This window comes from Podarcis melisellensis (genome assembly GCF_964234715.1).
Source record: "Podarcis melisellensis genome assembly, chromosome: 1".
In the NCBI taxonomy this organism is placed as follows: domain Eukaryota; kingdom Metazoa; phylum Chordata; class Lepidosauria; order Squamata; family Lacertidae; genus Podarcis; species Podarcis melisellensis.
The window spans coordinates 55,319,677-55,337,992 of NC_138528.1; the positions used below are offsets into that span (position 1 = coordinate 55,319,677).

The window sequence follows — 18,316 nt, forward strand, 5'->3', positions numbered from 1 at the left end:
ATATTTCTACTATACATTTTCACAGAGCTTCCTGAAAACTTACAAACGTTATCTGATCATCACATAAACTTTTCACAACCGGTAATCTGTAAATTTATTCCAGTCTTCAGTGAATTTCTGGTCTCGTCGGTTCCAGATCCTCCCTGTTAGTTTATCAAGTTCTGCATAATCCATTAATTTCATTCTCCATTCTTCAATCGTACGTAATTCTTCTTGTTTCCATTTTTGGGCCAACAAAATTCTTGCTGCTGTTACTGTGTATAAAAACAACTTCCATTCTTTTTTATTAATTTCATTTCCTATTATTCCTAATACTCAGTGGCTTTTGATGGATCATGGTATCCTTCAGGAGTGACTGTCCAAGTTAGGGATGGGTGGCATCGTTTTGCGGTGGTTCCAGTCCTACTTATATGGTTGGTTCCAGAAGGTGTTGCTTGGGGGATGTCTTTCAGCCCCAGTGTGGGGTTCCACAGGGCCCAATCCTATCCTCAACATCTACATGGAACCACTGAGAGAGGTTATCTGGAGGTTTGGAGTACGTTGTCAACAATATGCTGGTGACACTCAGCTCAACTTCTCATTTACATCTGCAGGTAAGGCAGTGGAAGGGCTGAACTGGTGTTTTGCCTAATAATAGACTGGATGAGAGCAAATAAACTGACTCTCAATCCAGATAAGACTGAGTGGCTGGTCCCTAGACCAGATGGCTGGGTGGTTGCCTGCTGTAGATGGGGTTACACTTTCTCTGAAGGAGTAGGTCTGCAGCTTGGGGATGCTCCTGGATCCTTTACTGTCACTTGAGGCTCAGATGGTCTCAGTGGCACAGAGTGCCTTCCATTAGCTTCGGCTGGTGGTCCAGCTGAACCCTTATCTGAACAGGGATAGATTAATAATTACTGTTGCCTATGCTCTGCTAACCTCAGGGTTAGATTACAGCAATGCGTTACCTACCTCTGAAGACTGTTCAGAAGTTTCAACTAGTGCAGAATTCAGTGGCCAGGTTGTTCACCAGGGCAAAATGGTTTGAGCATATTACATCAACAGTGGTCTGACTGCACTGGCTACCAATTAGTTTCTGGGCCCAATTCAGAGTGATGGTTTTGAAATATAAAACCTTAAACGGCTCAGTACCTCAGTACCTCAAGGACTACCTCTCTCCATATGAAGCTACCCGGACCCTGAGGTCATAAAATGAGGCCCTTCTTTGTATGCCTCCTCCGCGAGAGGTCTAGAGGGTAGCAACATGCGGACGGAACTTTTCTGTAGTGGCTCCCTATTTGTGGAATGCTGTTCCAGGGAGGCTCACCTGCCATCTTCATTATACACTTTTAGGCCCCAGACAAAGATCCAAGCCTATGGCTGATTGACATCTGATGCCCTTTTAAAATGTGCTGGGGAGAATAGAGGGATTATTGGGTTGTTCTTGTTCTTGTTTTTATTTTTAATATTATGATCATATGTCGTGAAGTGCCTGAGACCTGCAGGCATAGGGTGGTATACAAATTTAATTGATGATGATAAAATCAGAATAGGAGGGGAAAGTGGCTTCATAATTGGATGGAAGGTGGCAAAGGTGCTTAGTAGTTGCAATGCATGGGAAGAGGAAGGTGCAGAAGTTTACCATGGGGGTAGTTTGTGCGCAATGGTAGCTTTACAAAAGGAGGAGGCATGGGCATGAAAGTGAAAATGAGTGCAAAGCAGTGGTGCAAAATACAACAGGGAAGGGGCTTCAGAAGTGGGGCTGGGAAGGTGAAAAATGAACTTAGTTGTTCCTTGGGATAGGAAGGAGAAGCTCAAGGGGGTTAATGTGTAGGGAGCTGGCATGAGAAGCAAGCAGGAGTGCAGCCCTATTAATAATATTATAAATGTGCAATGTCCCTTATCTTCCTCTCTTATTTATCTTCCATATCAAAGTTCTACCAGAGAAATATTTCTATTGATTAGTCATGCTTTCCCCCTTACCTTTACAATTTATTCTTATGTTAAACTTTGCCAAGTATTTACAGTGTTTTTCAAGGGAAGTGCCAGAAGATGGCATTATCGGCTTATAGAATTGCTGTTTCTCTGTCTACTCCATTCTTGAGGCACCTTAAATAACAATGAGAGAGAGAGAGAGAGAGAGAGAGAGAGAGAGAGAGAGAGAGAGAGAGAGAGAGAGAGAGAGAGAGAGAGAGAGAGAGAGGTGTCTTCAATAAATATCCCCTGGATGGCTTACAAACAAAATATTATTTAAAATAATATATAATAATTAAAATCAACAGTATTAGGACTAAACTGTTGTTCCTGAAAGATGTCAAGGATCTGTTTCTGGGAGACCAAGGAGGTACAGAGCAGACTGCAACTGCTTTTCAAAAATGACTTAATGTAGAACATACCTGCTAAGTCTTTCAGATCTGAAAAAGGGCATAGATGGTACCTTTGATTTGTGTCTAGAATTTAGTTTGTCATCAACATTCTCAGATTGCCCCTAGGGCTTTCAAGAAAGCAGTTTGGATGCTGGAGCCCAGTATAACTTGTTCCTGAAATGTCAGAAAGTAATAGTATACTACATTACTCACAAAAGTACAGGCTACAGCTTCTAAGCAAACTCCAAGGTCAATATCAGAGTGGTTATCAGAAGCACTATAATGTATTTCAGGCTAAGCCTCAAGGTTATGAAGGCATAGGTGACAATTGTTTGTGAAAAGGATAAATGCACTCTTACTTGTATTCAACTAATTGTGCATATGACCAAGTTAGGTCCATTAATTTCAATGCACCTACTCTTGAGTAAAACATAGTTGACTACCACATATAGTAAACATAGAGGGCCTCATATAATTTTTCTGAACTGAAGACAGTATCTTAAAAATAACCCTTTTAAATCTGTTTGTGGGAGGGGTGGCTATTGGTTTGTTTTTGTTCTTGCTTTTATTATATATTTAGTGTTTTTTATCTTGTATTTTTATGTTGTGAACCATCCTGAGATCTGTGGGTGAAGGGTGACATACAAATTTAATAAATGAAAATAAATACAAAAGCAATAGAAAGTCTTTGCAGTTCTTGTGCTAAGTTTCAGATCACAGAACTTGATTTATCTGATAAAATGAAAGGTGCGGCTCTGAGATAATCAGGGCATTGTCAACAGGAAAACTGTGTCTGTGCAGCCATGGGACTTTCCAACTTCTTCAAAATACTGAATAGAATTAATCATGGAGACAAGATTGCCACCATTTAAAATAAAACAGGAACTGCTTGTTCAGGAAACTCCTATGTAGCACCATAACTGAAGCTACAATTATGGTTTTACAAAGTGATTATTGCTGTCTGAACATTTTTCTGTTTGAACATTAACCTTCTCTTCCCCCTTCGGAACCTCATGCTAGCAAGTAATTGCTGCTATTGGCTGGTGTTACTTGGGTTCAGAAATATCAATACTGTTGTCTCAAGGAAGTGCTTGGAAAGAATAACACTTCCTCTTTGCTTTTTTCTTAACAAGAGACACCTGAGTTTTCCATCTTTTCTGTACTTTATGTCCTCCAGTTCACTCCTAATGTTTGTTCCTGATTTATTGCCTTCGGTTGAGAACATCGCACTCTCTCATTCTCACGGGTTTTATTGCAGACAATCTCCAGTAAAAGCAGCACAGGAACAGTGCTGTGGGCATGAAGCAATATAGGGGGCTGATTCTACAATGTTACTACACAGAGCATGCAGAAAAAATTCTGTGGTTTCCTAGACTGTCCAAAAACACAAGTGATGGCTGGTAGACATTGCACCTGATGGGGTGATTAATTAGTGGTGTTATGAAGGGGGAGTTCTTGGAACAGGGCAAGGTGGGGAGGGTCACATTGCTATCCACTGAGGTGACACTAACAAGGAAAGAGCAACCGTAACTAATAGAAGGAATAATAACTAACATGGATATGTTGTTGTTTAATCGTTTTGTCGTGTCCGACTCTTCGTGACCCCATGGACCAGAGCACGCCAGGCACTCCTGTGTTCCACTGCCTCCCACAGTTTGGTCAAACTCATGCTGGTAGCTTCAAGAACACTATCCAACCATCTCATCCTCTGTCGTCCCCTTCTCCTTGTGCCCTCAATCTTTCCCAACTTCAGGGTCTTTTCTAGGGAGTCTTCTCTTCTCATGAGGTGGCCAAAGTATTAGAGCCTCAGCTTCATGATCTGTCCTTCCAGTGAGCACTCAGGGCTGATTTCCTTAAGAATGGATAGGTTTGATCTTCTTGCAGGCCATGGGACTCTCAAGAGTCTCCTCCAGCACCATAATTCAAAAGCATCAATTCTTCGGCGATCAGCCTTCTTTATGGTCCAGCTTTGGGACCATACATGGATATAGCGACATACTTTTAGAAGGGCTTGAACAGGTTTATGACTCCTTCAACTTCAGCTTTTAAAATGCTCATTCATTGATCCTCCTCAAGAGCAACATTAGCTGCCATGGTGGAATAATGCATTACATCAGCAAGGAGGTTATTATTATTATTAATTGAATTTATATACTACCCTATACCCGGTGGTCTGAAGGTGGTTTACAGAATAAAATCAAGATATAAAATCACAAAATGCCTAATAAAAATAACACCAACAACCCAATATTCCCCCCCCAAAAAAAAAACATTTTAAAGGGGCATAGTATGTAAATCAGCTCAACCAAAGGCCTGGTTGAAAAGCAATGGTTTTGCCTGGCGCCTAAAGGTGTATAATGAAGGTGCCATGCAAACTTTCCTGGGGAGAGCATTCCACAAATAAGGAGCCACTACAGAGAAGGCCCGTTCTCTTGTTGCCACGTTTCGAGGAGGCGGCACGTAAGGAAGGGCCTCAGAATATGAAATCAGGGTCCAGGTGGGTTCATATGGAAAGAGGCAGTCCTTGGGGTATTGAGGTCCTAAGGCTTTATAGGTCAAAACCAGCACTTTGAATTGGGCCTGGAAACTACCATATTTTCCCGTGTATAAGACTAGGTTTTCTTACCAAAAAATAGGTTTAAAATTGGGGCTTGTCTTATACACAGGTAGTACTGAGGAGTGTTTTCTTAATTTGGAGTCCCCAAAAATAGGGGGCGTCTTATACATGGGGGCATCTTATACATGGAAAAATACGGTAATTGGTAGCCAGTGCAGTTGAACCAGGATCGGTGTAATATGCTCTTGCTCCGGTGAGCAACCTGGCCACTGAATTCTGGACCAGCTGAAGTTTCTGAACCGTCTTCAGAGGCAGCCCTATGTATAACGCATTGCAGTAATCTAACCTAAAGTTCCCAACCACTGGGTTTTATTAATAAACGACAGGACAGCAAGAGTGGGAGATGAAAATAAAATTTTGCTTTGGTGAACTACTGGTTGTAATCCAAAAAGGATCAGAATCAGACCAAGAATATAATACATTTAAATCAAAACACAGAAATGATGAAAATATACAAACTCTGCAATAACTGAAATATAAGAGTCAAAAGAATAGATGAATAAAATATGAGAGAGTGGATTACTAAGTCCTGAATCACATCCTTCTAAAAATTGGAATGGTGAAGTTTGAGCCTCTCAAACAAATAAGCAGAAGATAATATCAAAATTAAATTATTTTTGGGGGGGGAAATAAAACCCTATAAAAGCTGCATCTATTCAAAGCTATTCATGAACCAAGCATTCAGATCCAAAAAGGAAGCTCAGAGTAAATGGCAAACAGAAGCTACAACCACAGACCAGCATGCTGGCACTGAGCAAAGTACCGGTAACTGTGTTTGAATCCCATCTCCAAAGTGTAAGCTGGTCTCTCTTTTTTTCCTTGTAGCCACTATGGATACGACTTTGCACATTGACTTCAGTTGAAGCTTCCAGTACCCCTAGGATTTGAGGGGGGAAACTTTTACCCTGTAATGTAAGGTCTGGGCACATACAGATCAAGGTTGTGCAGCTGTTAGGATGGGAACATTCATTTCACCGGTGTCTCTGCCACATATTTCCTGCGTAAACATATAAAAGTTAAAGCTGACGTTCCTGTCTTTTAAATAAAGCTACAAGTATCAGGGGAATGGTAACTGTAAATCTTAGGCAGGAAAACTCCAAGCTCCCTGTTTGGAAAGCCTCGTTTCCCTAGCTACTTTGCAAGAATTTATAGTCAACGGATCATAAGAGAAGTCAAAGTTGGCTTCTTCCAGTTAATTTCCTTGGGTGTCTAACATTACACCATTCTCTCCATGTGGGCTGCTGTTGTTTTCTCTTTTAAAATTGATTGTTACATGCTGACAGTATGCTAGCTCCTGGTTTCCATTAGAAACTATCCTTGCAAAAGATTAATTGATCAGTTTTTAAATAATGGATGTGAGATCCTGGAGGCATGGCAAGTGTTCTCTTCCTTCAAATTGCAATATGTTTGCTTTGCTCAAAATGGTACCTGTCCTGTTGCCACTGAAAGAACCCTCTCTTTGGTCCATCTAAGCATATATTAAGGGATGTTGGAGCATGCAGACGTACAATAATCATAATAGGTGAACAGATACTCTAGTCCTAAACCCTGGAAGTCAGGGCTGTATAGAGAATCAGGTGCTTCCTATACGCAACCTTCATTCTAGTACAGTGGTACCTCAGGTTAAGTACTTAATTCGTTCCAGAGGTCCGTTCTTAACCTGAAACTGTTCTTAACCTGAAACACCACTTTAGCTAATGGGGCCTCCTGCTGCCACCGCACCGCCGGAGCACGATTTCTGTTCTCATCCTGAAGCAAAGTTCTTAACCTGAGGTACTATTTCTGGGTTAGAGAAGTCTGTGACCTGAAGCGTATGTAACCCAAGGTACCACTGTATAGGTTGTAGCATTATAAACCAGTTTTGTTTACTAGTACTCTTAAAATAATAATAAATAAAATAAAACTTGCCTATATCAGTTAAAGCAGCCTTTCTCAACCTTGGGTCCCTAGATCTCATTGGACTACAATTCCCATCATCCCTGCTAACTAGGAATGATGGGAGTTGTAGTCCAACAACAACTGAGACCGGAGGTTGAGAAAGCCTGAGTTAAAGAATAATAAACCAATCTCTGCTAATTAAATTTGGCACTTGAATGTCTCCATATACATTATGAATGAAGCATAAGTTACAGTGTGGCTTTTGCAACTGGACCTTGGGTTTCTGTTAGAGCAAATGTGGTCCAACAGCTACTTGAGCTGCATTATAAACCAGATATTTGTAAGATCAGAAATAGTTCTCAACTGCTTTGTTTTTCCACTTCTTCAATAGCAAGCTCCTGAGTCATAGTCCCTATTCCATTGAAAAAAAAGTAAACACATTCAGCAAGTTCCTCTTGAGGTTCAAAATGAAGTCTGCTTCCTTCTAGATGCAGGGCTGTGGACTTGCGCTGACTAATTTAATCTCGAATGTAAGCTTCCTATTTTCCCTTAACTGAAAAGCAACACTCCAATATTTCACCCTGCCTGACTGCTGCTGTGAATTTAGCAGTCTAAAGCCTAAAGGTAGAGGCTCTTTTCAGTTATTTGGTAATAACCTGCTACTTTGCAATTCAAAGTCATTGTTTGGCAATATATACTGTCTATATTGTGTACCAAGTTTACCTTTACCTTACCAAGTATAGAGTGGTGCATGAGGTTTTGTCCACTCCAATACATCCATCCAACTGGACTAAAATATAGCATGTGTAGAAGAATTATTCGAATAGCTCAAATCTGTGGGTATAAGATCAGATCAAGGAACATAGCCTGCTATACAGCCCCAAATTACTGTTTCTCTTGCCAAAGCTGTCTTGAAATGTGGTTGACTCCTTTCACTTCATTTGTAGAAGAGGAGGAAGAAAAGTTATTTGATGTTAAAGAGGAACTTTGTTCATAAAATATTTGGTACTCCCCCCTGACTCATATGCCAAACACAGAGTTTCCCACATACAAAGGGAAACAGTTTGCAAATGACATGCCCTCAGTGGGTTGGATCCACCGTCTGCAGAATAAGGTCTTTCCCAGAGTGGTTTAACTGTCTGTCTGTCTGTCTGTCTGTCTGTCTGTCTGTCTGTCTCTCTCTCTCTCTCTCTCTCTCTCTCTCTCTCTTTCTCTCTCTCTCTCCACAAATAGAGAATTTTACCTCTCAGAGAGAAACAGTTATTGCCTAACAAATTGGATCCTCCTAATTGAGGGTCCACGTTGCACATGGGCCCAAGATGCCCCCCCTATCCTGGGGGGGGGGTTGATCCCGGCCCACGCGATGGCCCCATGATCACAGCATGGCCTATTGGCCAATCAGAGATCGGTGGTGTGATCGTGGGGGCATATAAAAGGTGGTGACGCATTTCCGGGGATTCACTTGGCTTCGCAACGCTGAAGACCAACCAACCCACCATGTATTTTAGGTGTCTGCTTTGGCCTTTTTCTAGACTTCGGTTGGTCACCTGTTTTGGAACAAGGGATGGGTAGGAATTTTTTTTCCATTTGGCAAATTGGCACTGGCCATTTGGTTTTCGCCTACCCCCTTAGCAAGGTTTGTAAGGTTTGGCAGCTAGGCATTGGCTTATTGTGATGTGGGGGAGGGGAGGTGCAGCCATCACCTGCCCCTCCAGGTACAAGGGAGGAATCCGTGGGTCTGGATCTTGTCCGAAGTCCGCTTGAGGGGCTAGGGCCATGCCAGGACCCAGCGGGAACCCCGGGGTGAGCTTCAGTTGGTTGCCATTGACGGAGCTCCCTCGTTTGGTTGTTTACCCTTCCATAATTCCTGCAAGGTGGGTAGGAGTCAGATATAGTTATTGCCAATGCCTAAGCCAATACTACTCACACTGCTGTAATCAATCAAGTTGTGGCCTAAACTTTTGCCCATTAACCTTAAACTAAAATTCTGTGTCAGTGTGTATTTATTTATCCTTGAGGGTGCACCAGGGTCTTGACGCGCAACTCTCAGTGCCCTTAACTACATCTCCCAGAATTCTTTGGAGGGAATAATGGCTGTTTAAAATGGTATCCTAGTGCTTTCAACATATGGTGTGAATGTGGCTTAAGATTGCAAACACTGCCCACGCCCCAGTCTCCAAAAATTGAACCTATATGCATACTACATAGAAGTGGTCTCTCTCTCTCTCTCTCTCTCTCTCTCTCTCTCTCTCTCTGTGTGTGTGTGTGTGTGTGTGTGTGTGTGTGTGAGAGAGAGAGAGAGAGAGAGAGAGAGAGAGAGAGAGAGAGAGAGCTTTCACCCCTCAGCTTCCATTTGTTCAATTCTACACGGATGAACATATAAACAGGGCTAAAAGTTAAAATGTTAGGGAAACAATGGAGACAGCATATTATTAGACCTTCTGTTAAACCAGCTGTGGGGAACTGTTGGTCCTCCAGATGTTTCTGAGCCACCACTCACATTACCCTTGGCCATTGCTCATGCTTTTTGGGTACGATGGAAGTTGTAGTTCAGCAACATCTGGAGAACCAGATGTTCTGCACACCTATGTTAAATATTCCAAGGCAAACAGCTTGAAGAACACATCTGATCCCTTGTTGTTGTGAGAGTAGTGCAAGTCTTCATCAGTGCCTCAGCTCAGACCTCACTCTTATTTGCTCTGAAAAAGGGTGATTACCTGTTTTAAGAGCAGGCATCTAGCGCTATTTTTCTAGAAAAAGAGGTGCCAGAACTCACCACGTAAAGCCTCAGTCTTTCTCTTAGAATGGCAATGGCACCTATCTGAGAGGTGCCGGAACTGAGTTCCGATGAGTTCCAGCTGGGGGGGAAAGCCCTGGGCATAACAATACTTTGGTAGTAGTCAGCATATTACTAGACACTTTGTTTAAACGGAGTTTATCAATACAGTATACTTGAAGCTGGGTCCTTACTGTAACGCTAGGGGGCAGTGTTACTCTATTAAATCTGGAGCAGCTGTTCCTGCAAATTAGAGAGCTTTGCTGCAGTTTTGGGTGATGCTGATCTGGCAGCTTGAAAGAAAGGTTTTTCTAATATATATATTTGTGTGTGTTCAGTAAGTTAACTGCAACCCTGTTTAACTAAACATGTGCTCTCGCTGAAAACCATGAAATTCCCCCCTGCAGCACTTGGCAAAGAGTTGGTAAGTAGTTAGAATTTTAATGTTTTCCTTTCGCATTAAGACTGTATGTTTTAACTTAATGGTAGATAGTAAATAGAAAGCTAGCTAGTGAGGAGATACCTAAGCATTACAGCCCGAGATCTTTAAACACACTCTGTGAACACTGCAGGAAACCCTTCAGTAACACCACCTCTTCACCTTGTTAACGGGCACTTAAACTAGAGCAGATGGCAGTTTGTTTGTACATCTATATATATATATGAAAAGAAGTGGTTAAAACCTAGCAGCACGGGAACAGAAATGGCACAGAAGTTGTGAATGCAGCAGCTGCCTGATGCAACCCAGATTCTGCTCCTGGCACATCTGAGGCAAGGGCTTGGCAGCAAGCCTCAGTCCCCTTCAGCGTAAGCAAGCCCCTCTCATCTTCCAATGTATGTATCCCAATTTGAGACGGAAAAATAATGCAAAGCGGGTTCTGAACTTTGCTACTGGGGAAAATCTAGTGTGGTGAAGTCCTCTGGTTCTCAAGCATTTCGTTCCCTTTTACCACCACCACTCCCCCAGCTGGCTTTAAAGCAAGGGTTGGAAACTTACAGCCTGGGCGCTAGGTCCAGCCCAGGCCCTTGACCCCTTTGCTGAATTCTATCCTTTCCCCTTGAGCAGAGTTGTGAAGATGGAGATCAAGCCATACTGGGGACTGCCAGGCAGCTGAAGAGTGTGTGGGGGGAACAAGGGGGCTGGAGTCTGACTCTGGAGAGGGTAGCAGTGGTTTGTGGGAAGCTGTACCAGCCAGGAGGCAAGAATGAGAGGCAGGGGAAACTTCAGAGTTGGAAGGTGGAGCACAGGATGGGTAAGAAGAGGAGGAGAAAGAAGCAGGTCGGGCAAGAGAAGGACTGTGTCCCTCTCTTCCACCACTGTCTCCCAGAACCAGGAGGGAATTGAAAAGGGATGCACAGAGAAAGTTTCCACACAGGAGCTTCAGCAGGAGTTTGCCTGGACCTATGTCAACTATTTGGACAATCACAGCTCATTTGACATATAACTTTTGGTTCCTTGCAATGGGCTTGGTCTTCTGAGTCTCTGTTCAGAGGATCAAACAGTGTAAGAAGCTTACATTGGCCCAGTTTTAGAGATGCCTTGAAGCAAATCTGGGGATGTTCTGGCCCAGCACACAGTGAAGATATCCCACGGGTAGTATCTCTCTATTGTTAGCCAATTATGCAAGTAGTTTGCTGTTCTGGAAATTTCAACACCACCATCCCAAAGTGCAAAAAAAAGCAGGGTTGGGGGTGATTGGCATGGCATACCATCCAACATTTCTCCAATGAAAATAGGGACATCCTAAGGAAAAGTGAGACATTCTAGGATCAAATCAGAAACTGGGATAGCTTCTATACATCCAGGACTGTCCCTGGAAAATAGGGACACTGAGAGGGTCTGGCATGAACAGGCGTAAGATATTTTAATGCTGAACTGAGATGAGCAAGCTAATGAAATCTTCTATAACAATGTACCAGATGTCTCTGTGTTACAAAAACACAGACTAACAGTATCTTATATAAATTTAGAATTTGGATGCAAGCAACGAGTATAAAACTATGTGATTCTTTTCTTTTTCTTTTTTTGTCCCCAAAGAAAACTCCATAAAATTTTCACAAGCCCTCTGTCTGTAAGATCAAGGTGATTCATTTATTAGGGGTTTCCAAATCTGATTTCTCTTTCTTTATTCAGACCAGGCTGGATGAAAACCCAAAGGAGGGAGGCAGCAGCTCCTTTTCAAATGATGACTCCACATGCTTCCCCCTGCTGCGAGGCACCTGCTGCTAGCAATGACAGAGCATTATTAGGGAGGGATTTATGAGCTGTGGCCAGATTAAAAATTAATATAGAAACTGGCCTCATTCAATTTTGGGAGGCAGCATTTGTTTTCAATAAAATAATTCATACTGCTTAGGAGGGAGAGAGGGGAATTTTCACTAAAAACAATGGCATGCAGTGGGAGGCCCCTTTTAAAGAAATCTCTTGGAGATCCATGGCAGTATCTTGAGAAAGCACTAACCATGGATTAAGCTGAAGCCAGAGGGGCTGCCACAAGTGGACAGGAAAGTGGGTGCCCGGGTTATTGCTACATGGATCTAAAAGGACAGTTGCAAATATGGTTGACAGTATTCCAGGTGTGATTCCAATACACCTTGTGCTTGCTGTGTTGTTGCTGGGCATCCGTCTCAAGAGACAATGGGGCATGTCTCTAGGGGTGAAGTCAAACTGCTGTGTTAGCAGCACCAAAGTGACCTCCCCGGGGTTCAGGCCTGGGCAGTGCATATGGAGGTCCTGGGCTACCCAGATGACAAGACCCCCCTCTTGGCCTTGATGATGTGATGCTCTATAGCAGGCCAGTCTGTTTGTCTGGTCTGTCCAATGTTGTCTACTGGTTGCAGCTCTCCAGAGGGAGTCTTTCCCATCTTCAACTACCTACCTGATCTTTTAACTGGAGATGCTAGGGATTGAAGCTCATTGCTTTCAGCATGCAAAACATGTGCCCTACTACTGATATGTGCCACATTTTCCTGGAAGGCAGCCAAGATTTTCGTTCTGGAAGAAGGTAGATGCAAGGTTTTAGCAGAGGAGAAACTGTGGCTATGTGTGGTCCCACAACAGATCCACTAATATGTTTGTAATTATACATTAGGCCTGCTCTTGGTAACACAAAACCTGCTGAGAAGATGGTGTGTGAAGTTTGGCTCTGCTAGACTACTGCTTAGTCAGCCTTTCAGCTGACTTCCTTCACTGCCATGTTTACTGTACTTTGAGGTTTAATGCACCCACAAGCACACACCCTTGATTGGAAGAATTGGTGGCTGGATGGAAGAAGAAAGAAATGAATGTCTGTGGGAACTATACCTATGAGCAACAGAGAAAGAATGTACACTTGTGCATACACATGGGGAGGAGAAGGCCAAGTGGATGTAATATAACAGGGATTTCAGCAAATTAAGGCAAGCAGAAGACAATGCAGTGGATAGGCATGAGAAAACACAGACATCTCTGCAGTAGGCTTCATCAAAGCTGTTTCTTGTGAATATGTAAAATGAAGGCAGGCAACAAAGGTTCCATTTAAATAAAAGGATTTCTAATTGAGGACTCAACACCGGTTCCTACCACATTTCCAAACATTAACTTTTTCCCTCTTTGTGAGCTTCCATTAGATATTCAGAGTAAAGCTCTCTTACCAAGTTAATCCTTGCCATGGACTTGAGTGGTAACCATCACTGTGGCTTGGCACAATTCCACCAGGGCAAGCATACTTGGGAAATTATACATGCCTTTTAACATATACATTCAAATCAAAACCAGAAATGGACACGTAGTGGAAGAATAAAGGGGAAATGTTATCCTTCATTCCAAATTAGTTACTTGGAACATTTTATAGAGTGAAGGCTGTAAGCCTATACACTTGCGGTTGAGAATCAGGCTTTAAGACTAGGATTTACCTAGCCTTTGTTTATATCTCATTGGGAGCCCTTATTAGGGCCTGGCCACCCACAACCCCATTCATTTTATTAAGCTGGCTCTTTTACAGCTTAAAAGTTTGTTCATCATTGTGGGCCTCTGAAGCCAAATCATCAAAGAGGCGTTGTCTCTTGTCTGTGCACCTATTGGTCTAATGTGACCACCCCTGCTCCTTAATTTTATCAAGACAATTTAATTCCTTGGGTTGCAGTCTACTTCCATAAAGAGGTAACTGTTGCAGAACAACTTTCACACACTGTTATGATGCTTGATTTAAAATAAAAAAGTAAAAACCTGGCTATTTCAATTGCTAACAGGTTCTTGGAATTGGGAGAAGGAGAACCTGAGGAACATCACCCCTACCCACCCCCATGATAACTTGGATTACCAAAGGTATTTTGTAACAGAACTGTGTTGTGACTGAAGCATCAGGTTTCTAGAAACTGGAACCCAGGACTCCAGAAAGACACCACTACACAGCTTCCAGAAAGCAAGTCTGTCCTGGTGCTGAGCTTTGTGTCAGAGGTAAGAACATAAGTATAGAAGGCATAACACATTCTCCATACCAGTCAACAAATGGCCCTGTTTTACAAGAGGAGTGTTGCCCCCAAACGAGGTTAGATCCCCATCAGTCTAAAGTTTCCCATATGTAATGGAATCCCATTGTTTAGTAAGAAAGCTGGGTTTCTTTCATTCTTGGTGTTCATGGAAACAATGGGTAGGGTGGACAATTCTCAGTTCTACATGTTAATACATGCATAGCACCATTGCCACTCCATAGTGGTCCCACTTAAAGTAACCAACATGACTAAATTAGGTTCATTAATTTCAGCGGGTCTCCTCTGAGTAAAACTTAGTTAAATACCACCCACAAGTTCCTTAGCATGAGATCTTTAAAAACAGCCTCTTCTCCAATTGTGACTCCTGGAATCTAAAAATTTAGAGAGTCTTTCCCAGCCTAGTTCCTTCCAGATGTCACTGGACTCCAACTCCCATCACCAGACCATTGATTATTCTGGCTGGGGCTGATGGGAATTGGAGTCCAACAACTGGAAGGAACTAGACTGTGGAAGTTGAGCTTAGATTTTTCTTTGGAATATACATAAGGGATCCCTGAGAAGAGCAATGCTGAAAAAAAAAACCTAAAAATCCCCAACATTCAGAAATGGCTTGTGCAACCTAGTCACCAGCTTTTGCTGCAGAATGAAGCAATGTTCGTTCAGTATATTATAGAGTTTTAACTCTGGAAATTGGGTGCAGTTTCACCCATCCTGATGGTTCAGACTTGAACCAGCATGCTTCATAGCTGGCCTCCTGCATGTGCCATAAAGTGTTGCTAGGGGAAAGTGTGTGCCTAATAGTATTGGATCATTCTCCCCTGATTTCATAGGACACCACACATAAGATGCGACAAAAGAGTGAAAGACCAATTCAGGAGGAGAAAAGGTCTGAAAAATCCAAAGAAACAGAAAGGGAAGGGATGTTGGAATGCTTGAACGTAGCAGCTTTGTACCTTGAAAATAATCTATATAAGCCACATAAAATTAGAACCTGGCCTGGAAACTATTATTTCCAAAAAGTCTTCCAATATTAAGTTAGGACATGGCATGTTGATCTCATTTCTGGAGTTTGGCTCCTCCACTGTTCTCAGCAAATAACAAAACAATGGTTTGCCTAACACACTTGGTCCTTCGTCCCTCCACACGGCATTTCAGCAGACAGATGTGCAGTTCAGTTCCGTGGGTTCCTGCATGGATGCTGTCCCCAGCCCTTCCGGTCCATCTACTATCGTGGGCTCACTGGAACATTGCCTGTGGTTTAAGCTGGGCTGCAGGAGGAGGCATGTGTCGCCACTGTCTGGTTCCTCCACCACCATCCCAGAGTGCATAATGGAAGCCATGGCCAACAGCTGGATATCAGAGTGAGCGTTGGCCACAGTGTGGCGGCGGATGTTCCCACACTTCTCCAGATATGCCTCGCCCTCCTGCTCAGTCAAAGGCGTCAAGGCAGTCTCGCTGACTTGTCGGTCTGCCACAGCGTGAGAAGAGAAGCTCAGCCCATTGGGTTTGGCACGAGGTCTATGATACCTTCTCTCTGGAAAATAAGAAGGAAGGCATGCAGATTAATTGTGGACTGCATACGAATCCAAGAGCAACCGACAGTGCAATTTTTCAGAAAACTTCCCTAGGCTGGGTACCATCCCTACCCAGCTGTTTTCTTCCAATGTGGGCTGTGACATATCTTTGACAAAGGAATGTAAGAAAGTTCATCATTCTGCCTAGGCAGGAATAGTCATGTATGTACATGTGAATGTATATATACACCGAGAGAGAGAATAAAAAAACTATTTAATCCTTCCTTCAATATTGTTATCCAGCGGAGGAATGGGGAAGGGATTATGATTGTTGTTCTTTTATGTACATATATAATTATTTCTCCAGCATTGGTAATTTGTTTACAAACATTTGCATCAAGTGACTCCAGAGGTTGTAAAAGGTAAAGGCACCCCTGCCCGTACGGGCCAGTCTTGACAGACTCTGGGGTTGTGCGCCCATCTCACTTAAGAGGCCAGGGGCCAGCGCTGTCCGGAGACACTTCCGGGTCACGTGGCCAGCGTGACAAAGCTGCATCTGGCGAGCCAGAGCCGCACACGGAAACGCCGTTTACCTTCCCGCTGGTAAGCAGTCCCTATTTATCTACTTGCACCCGGAGGTGCTTTCGAACTGCTAGGTTGGCAGGCGCTGGGACCGAGCAGCGGGAGCGCACCCCGCCGCAGGGATTCGAACTGCCGACCTTTCGATCGGCAAGTCCTAGGCGCTGAGGCTTTAACCCACAGCGCCACCTGCGTCCCCCCAGAGGTTGTACTTATTTGCATAACATTAGTTTCTAATCTTTCACCAAATTAATTGAGTTGAATTTCGCAACAGGGAAGCAGGTTTTTTTTATTCCTGTATTTTCTAACCATGCAATCCGATCTTTGAGTTTACAAGAATCTGAAAAATGACAGCCTTCATCTGCACTGCTGTTTGTGCCTTGGGTTCAGGATCACATCTACACACCCATCCATATGCAGCATCCCCGTTTTTAGACATTCATACCAAATGTGCAAATGTCAGGAATGGAGATAGAAAGCATGGTCCCAGTTCCCCCTACATGTGGAGAATAAGGACCATGATCTGTGAATAAGGAGCACGGCAGTAAAAGTAGCTTATTTCGTTGGAACTCCAATTCTCTTCTAGTTGTAGGCCTGCCTTCCCTGTCAACAAGAAAACTGCTGTTCCAAGAGCCCCAGTATTGTATTCAACTTTTAGTCAAAGTAGACCTACTGAAATTAATAGATCTAAGTTTGCTGTGACCACTAATTTCAATGGATTAACATTAGTTGACTGAAACCCTATAAGGACTGCTTCTTTACCCACCTGCCATGAAATGCTGCCATGAAATGGAGGGGAAGGGAGATTAATAACAAGGTACAGATAATGGTGATCAGCCAAATGATTCATGAAAGCATGGTAAGATGCTTGTGATGCTAGAAGGATGAAGGTGTCCTCTTGGAAGGAATCCAGTCTGAGACCTTATGTGCAGGATGTCTTTTTCATTTATCCACTGGCCTACTAGGGGATGACCGATAATTGGCTGGTCATACTACACAGTTGAGCACTGCCAACAATCACAACCGAAAGGTGTCAGCTAGGGAGAAACTGAGGGCTGAAGCCAACACTCCTCTCTTTACTCCCCAAAACTGTTCCATAGAGTTAGGGAAACCCTCATAACAGATTAGGGGGCACACAAGGAGAGGAAGTCCATTACAACACACACACACACACAGAGGAGATGAGGTCTCTGGCTAAGGCTTGTTTGTATATCTCTTGAAATGTTACTCCAACCCTTGGGTGTATTAGAGTGATATATTGCACAATGTTTTTAAAGCCACATAATCCACCTTCACTTTGAATGTTAACACTGCAAAATAAGCAAACAGCCTCTAAGCTTAAAACAACCAGCATTAGTAGCCCGAGGGATTTACATAAAGCTAGTATAAATTTACTCAATTCAGTAATCTTCATTGCATCAACTTCATGGGTATGGCTAAGTTATCTAATGAAGTCTTGAGGGACTAAGTCCTCTCAGGACCAGGTCAAGCATTTGCTCTCTCCTCCGCTCCCTTGCCAGATTCAATCTGCAGAAGATGGTAAAAGTTGCCATAAAGTTAAGATGGAAAACACTAGTTTTTTGGCTGCCAGTATTTTTTATGCTGGAATTTGCAATGCTTATAAAAGAACATCATCATTATTATTATTATTATTATTATTATTATTATTATTATTACTGATTATAATGGCAGGAGGTTGAATCCGGAGCTGCCATACTACAAAGAGAGGAGCCTTTTCTTTTTGCTGATTTCCCCTTCAAATCCCCACAACTGTTCCAGAGCAGATCTTCAGGGGGTACAGGGAGAAGAGGGGAATCAGCAAAAAAAAAAAAGAGAGAAAAGTCACCTCTTCCCTTCTTCCTTCAGTGTTCTGTAAGCAGAGTAACACTGACAGGAACTCTGGCTCCAAGCCAAAATAATTATTGCAAAATTTTATTACTGCAATAAGTTGCAATAAATAGTTGAAGAATATAAAGCTCTTTATATTAAAGTCTTCTGGCACACTCCCAGCAAGCATGAATGGGAGGCAATCAGCACACAGAGAGAAAATCACAGCCAACTATTCTTCATGCTGTGCCACAGACACTTCAGAAATTGTTCCCTGGAGAAAAACAAAAGTGAACTTGATTTGTAC

General features: G+C 42.8%; 1 protein-coding gene and 1 long non-coding RNA gene across 7 annotated transcripts in view; both read right to left on the reverse strand.

The window, feature by feature from the left end:
- The window catches only part of LOC309359013, an 812,289-nt gene that overhangs the window by 696,701 nt on the left and 97,272 nt on the right, over nt 1-18,316 (reverse strand). The gene's annotated exons all lie outside the window — the stretch shown is intronic.
- PRR5L (proline rich 5 like) overlaps nt 13,128-18,316 on the reverse strand; it is a 67,919-nt gene continuing 62,730 nt past the window's right edge. For all 6 annotated transcript variants that reach the window (XM_081891992.1, XM_081891991.1, XM_081891989.1 and 3 more), the window contains exon 9: nt 13,128-15,623. In XM_081891992.1, the coding sequence (XP_081748118.1) occupies nt 15,241-15,623 (383 nt within the window). In that variant the 3' untranslated portion in view covers nt 13,128-15,240. The remainder of the gene's footprint in view (nt 15,624-18,316) is intronic.